At 39.7% G+C, this 5,941-nt stretch overlaps 1 protein-coding gene across 1 annotated transcript in view; it reads right to left on the bottom strand.

The window, feature by feature from the left end:
* LOC137522283 (chymotrypsin-like elastase family member 2A) overlaps positions 1-5,506 on the bottom strand; it is a 13,054-nt gene extending 7,548 nt beyond the window's left edge. The window contains exons 1-2 of the mRNA XM_068242314.1: positions 5,467-5,506; positions 4,003-4,091 (exon numbers count right to left, since the gene is read on the bottom strand). Coding sequence (XP_068098415.1) covers positions 4,003-4,091; positions 5,467-5,506 — 129 coding nt within the window. The remainder of the gene's footprint in view (positions 1-4,002; positions 4,092-5,466) is intronic.
* Positions 5,507-5,941: the final 435 nt, after the last annotated feature.

Genomic DNA, 5,941 nt, shown 5'->3' with positions numbered 1-5,941 from the left:
TTTTAAGCCACCAGAAAACAAGACAATAGTCACAATAATTTTTATACTACTTTTTCACCAACTGTTTGGTATTTTTTTCCAGTTGAAAAGTGCTGGAAAATTATTTAAATAGAAGATGAAAAATTATCTCCCAGGAGAAAACGTTAATTGCATATGGGCCAGAGTCTCCAACCAGTGTTATTAAATCAATCTATATATATATATATGGTCCTGTATAGCCAAGTTCTTAGAAAAACCTCCGAAGTATCATAAGTCCTAGCTAAAAAAAAAAGTCTACTTTCTGATATTCATTTTGAATGATCATATCAAGAACATTCGTGGTTGGGGTGTCTTGGCACCCTATGGGAAAAAAAAAAAGATACAGGAGACAAAAAAGGGAGCCCGATAGTGCAGTATGTCAATAGTAGGTGTGTGGAGAAATCAATTGATTGAAAGGGCTACTCACAAAGGAGGGTTGCAAGGGGCAACCGACCACAGGAAGCAGGTGGAGACCATAAACCCGACTCCACTCGGGGTGGTCCTGGACGGACCTGGTTGCGGTCGCTCTCTTAGATGAAAAAGGATGCACAAAACATTAACCGTGGTAAAACAACGGGTGTTCTGTCACCACCCCTCGGACAAACATGTACGGGGGTATAACTATGCACAATAAGGGAAAGAGGCGCCCTGATTTGAATAAAAGCTTTTAAAACCAGTTTAAAAACGAAAAAGAAAAATGAGGTATCTTACCTCAATGACGAAATCTCTGTAAACTTACAAAAGATTTTTATTTGAGCACAGGCAACGCGTTTCGCGGGTCTGAGCCCGCTTCCTCAGGCCAATACAGTGCCTAGAACAGCAGAAAGAGTTCCTCAATGTACATACATATACATATTTCATAAAAAATTATAAAAATAATACTGGTCAGAGTACATATATAAATGAATAAATAGCATAACATGAATTTAATTTGGCAGATTTATCCATGCCCTCATAGTTGATTCTATGCTGTGCATATGCAAACGCATATTTATGCGCACGCACACACACATCAAAGAGAACACACTACTGTATCTCATATCTAAGGGCAAACTTGATGGTTTAGTCTAAGCTCCATTTGCCGTAATGCACAATACCATTATTATTATGCACCTTCTAGATGAATGATAAATATATAATATATATAGATATATATATGGAAAAAATAAATTATATACAGACCAAGGAAGAAAAGGAAAAAAAAAAAAAAAAAAAAAGCTGGGGGGGGGGGGGGGGGGGGGTTCCATTGATGATAATGTATGCATCATCAATTAAAAAGAACTAGGAACATAGTGGATAGTGTTCGAAAATTAGCCATGCGCCCATAGGAATGATATAATATAAAACACAGATATCTAGCAATGTATAAAAAATATAAACATATATATACACATATATACACATACATACATACACAACAACATAGGAAATACTAAAAACTTGGCCAGTTCTAAACAAAGACAAAATCCAGGCAGCGCTGCAAGCATTTCACAGTGTTGCTCTGCATAAGTAAAAGGAACTGGTCACTGACTTTTAAAAGCATTGCAGTACATTGTGCACAGCATAATACATGTTCAGTCAGCAGGGGGAGTAAAAAGGCAGGATACAATGGAGACCAGAAAACAACGTTGTAATACTCACCAAATGACAGAAATCATGTAGCATAGGGAGCCTCTACAGGACATTCCCTGTCTCTGCATTATATAACCTTACTTGATTTGTTTAAGCAGCTGCAGGTCTGCACACTCTCAGCAGATTAGGGAAGGGGAGGGTGCGTGATGATGTAATTACAGGAAGTAGTGGTGGGGCCATATTGGAAAGGGGCATAGCATAGGAAGGCAATGCATTTTGCCAGTCCTACGCTGGATTCATAGAAAAGATAGGACCAGGAGTTGATGTATTAAATTATTTGGCCACTAGATGGCGATGGGACTTTCTCATTAGCATCTCATTGCTAGTGGACTGGATTTCTGTTCTCATAGTGATAGATTTTGACAGTTAGTTGGTGAAAGACAAAATATATATTAAAATACATTGGCGCAATAGTGGATTATTTAGATAAATATCTAATAGTTAGTGGTAACTATTAGATATTTATCTAAATAATCCACTATTGCACCAATGTATTTTAATATATATTTTGTCTTTCACCAACTAACTGTCAAAATCTATCACTATAAGTAACAGAAATCCAGTCCACTAGCAATGAGATGCTAATGAGAAAGTCCCATCGCCATCTAGTGGCCAAATAATTTAATACATCAACTCCTGGTCCTATCTTTTCTATGAATCCAGCGTAGGACTGGCAAAATGCATTGCCTTCCTATGCTATGCCCCTTTCCAATATGGCCCCACCACTACTTCCTGTAATTACATCATCACGCACCCTCCCCTTCCCTAATCTGCTGAGAGTGTGCAGACCTGCAGCTGCTTAAACAAATCAAGTAAGGTTATATAATGCAGAGACAGGGAATGTCCTGTAGAGGCTCCCTATGCTACATGATTTCTGTCATTTGGTGAGTATTACAACGTTGTTTTCTGGTCTCCATTGTATCCTGCCTTTTTACTCCCCCTGCTGACTGAACATGTATTATGCTGTGCACAATGTACTGCAATGCTTTTAAAAGTCAGTGACCAGTTCCTTTTACTTATGCAGAGCAACACTGTGAAATGCTTGCAGCGCTGCCTGGATTTTGTCTTTGTTTAGAACTGGCCAAGTTTTTAGTATTTCCTATGTTGTTGTGTATGTATGTATGTGTATATATGTGTATATATATGTTTATATTTTTTATACATTGCTAGATATCTGTGTTTTATATTATATCATTCCTATGGGCGCATGGCTAATTTTCGAACACTATCCACTATGTTCCTAGTTCTTTTTAATTGATGATGCATACATTATCATCAATGGAACCCCCCCCCCCCCCCCCCCCCCAGCTTTTTTTTTTTTTTTTTTCTTCCTTGGTCTGTATATAATTTATTTTTTCCATATATATATCTATATATATTATATATTTATCATTCATCTAGAAGGTGCATAATAATAATGGTATTGTGCATTACGGCAAATGGAGCTTAGACTAAACCATCAAGTTTGCCCTTAGATATGAGATACAGTAGTGTGTTCTCTTTGATGTGTGTGTGCGTGCGCATAAATATGCGTTTGCATATGCACAGCATGGAATCAACTATTAGGGCATGGATAAATCTGCCAAATTAAATCATGTTATGCTATTTATTCATTTATATATGTACTCTGACCGTTATTATTTTTATAATTTTTTATGAAATATGTATATGTATGTACATTGAGGAACTCTTTCTGCTGTTCTAGGCACTGTATTGGCCTGAGGAAACGGGCTCAGACCCGCGAAACGCGTTGCCTGTGCTCAAATAAAAATCTTTTGTAAGTTTACAGAGATTTCGTCATTGAGGTAAGATACCTCATTTTTCTTTTTCGTTTTTAAACTGGTTTTAAAAGCTTTTATTCAAATCAGGGCGCCTCTTTCCCTTATTGTGCATATCAAGAACATGCAATGTATTTTCTTGAATATATTTCCTCTTTAAATGCTTAGACATTAAAAAATTCAAGTAAGAAAAACTGAACAGTTCTAAAAGGTTCCCTGAAAAAAAGCTTCCCAGGAATCGCCCTTTTAGGCAGTTGTGTGGGAGGAGCAATAAAGTGACATCATCACATAAAAAGAAGCTCCGTAAGTCTACAAGAGGCGTGTCTGAGACCAGGCCAGAGCTCCTTAACAGCTTTATCAGAAGGAGAATTTCCCAGGAGAATGTACCATTACTGACCAGATGCTCCAACACTACACTTTACATTAGACTTTGCATCACTTCTGTGATTCTCAAGCTAAAATGACTCTCTGTGCAGTAAATAAAACAATCGCAAATGATTGGTGGAATAACATTCACACCTGGCTATAAATATACAGATATTAGAGGTATTACGTGTTTTGTAAAGTCACTCACCTGCCACGGCCAGCTGTGCGGCACCACTTCCTCCCCGTTTACCACTCGGGATATGGAGGGCGGGGTTTTGGAGACTCCACAGCTGGATGCTGGATAACAAAATACATGATTAAAGAGAACCCGAGGTGGGTTTGAAGAATATTATCTGCATACAGAGGCTGGATCTGCCTATACAGCCCAGCCTCTGTTGCTATCCCAAACCCCCCTAAGGTCCCTCTGCACTCTGCAATCCCTCATAAATCACAGCCACGCTGCTGACAAACAGCTTGTCAGAGCTGGCTGTGTTTATCTCTATAGTGTCAGTCTGCTGCTCTCCCCGCCTCCTGCAGAACTCCAGTCCCCGCCTGCATCCCTTCCCTCCCTGCTGATTGGAGGGAAGGGACAGGGGCAGGGACCGGAGCTATGCAGGAGGCGGGGGAGCAGCTGAGGCTGACACTACAGATGTAAACGCAGCCTCACAGCAGGCTGTGATTTATGAGGGATTGCAGAGTGCAGGGGGACCTTAGTGGGGTTTGGGATAGCAACAGAGGCTGGGCTGTATAGGCAGATCCAGCCTCTGTATGCAGGTAACATTCTTTAAACACACCTCGGGTTCTCTTTAAACATAATATAATACAATATCATTCATATCACATAATGATAATTTTCAGTATATTATGAAATACTTTGGCCTGAATTTAGTAGGTAGGGTTGAGGGAGGCAGCTTCAGAGGCATTACATCAGCTCAGCAGTCAGGCAACTAAAGATGGCATCCTCCATATACCTCTCACTTCAGGTTCCCTTTAATATAGATTGTGCTGTATAAACTACCATATGATGCTATGAATAGTGGTTATCATTAACACGCCCCCCCCCCCTGCACCTCTGACGCTGTAGTTGTCCTTGGCAAGTTTTGGCGTACCATATCCCTTGTTCTGTATAGAGTGCTTGGGGGGCCCAAGGTAAAGCTTGCACTGGGGCCCATAGCTCCTTAGGTACACCACTGCGTGGAAGATTTTGTCTACATTTTGGCATGTTGTTTTTAGAGGCAGGTGCAAACTTTACGATGGAGTTATTACATTGATTTTTGAGACCTCCAGAAAGATTAGAATTTCTTTTGTACATAAACTTAGGTTTGAGTTTTTTAGTTACATGCTCCACTGATACTCACTTGGCACCCTTCCTGATGAAGCGGTATTACCAACGAAACACATCAACGGTGCTTTGAGTTGTCAATAAAACTCTTAGCATGTGTCTTATAAACTGACCCTTGTTTTATATTATACTGCAGTAGATTGTCCAAACTATACTTTGAGAAAAAAGATTCCTCTCAGTTTAAAAATTCCTCTCAATAAACTGAATTTATATAACATGGCTTCTTAACTTCCACTATATCGCACACTGCTCCTACACATTTTCCTGAATAATAACAGACTACCACATTACTAAAAGTAGGAAATAGTACCCTGTTCTCCCCACACTTACCTCCAGCAACCAGCAGTGCCAGCACTAGGAAGGGGGTCATGTTTGGGATGCTTGGGATATGTGACTGCGGGCTGGCTGGTTGGTCTTATATACGGGAGGACCTTATCACTGCTATGTTTATAAAAAACACACTGTGGGCGTCCTGCACCAATCAATCAATATGTGCAAATGCCACTAAAGAGCAAACACAAACTAATCAAGGAAACAAAGTGATGTAAGGATTGTTCCAGCTGCTGAGTAAGTATCCATTCATAAATTCCATCACATGATTACAACACATTGGATAAAACTATTTAACACCAGATAATCAAGCAATCCTTCCACTATCCAATAATCCAAGTCACAACTAAATTAGGAGGGAAGAGGCGGCCCTAAAAATGGAATATGGATTAGTGGTGCTCAGCAGAGCTCGAATATTCGAGTAGCTCGAATATTCGAGCTCTTTTTCAGCTATCCGAGCTCGGTATTCGAGCTC

This window comes from Hyperolius riggenbachi, chromosome 6 (genome assembly GCF_040937935.1).
Source record: "Hyperolius riggenbachi isolate aHypRig1 chromosome 6, aHypRig1.pri, whole genome shotgun sequence".
In the NCBI taxonomy this organism is placed as follows: Eukaryota; Metazoa; Chordata; class Amphibia; order Anura; family Hyperoliidae; genus Hyperolius; species Hyperolius riggenbachi.
This window is presented reverse-complemented; position numbering and strand designations above follow the sequence as displayed.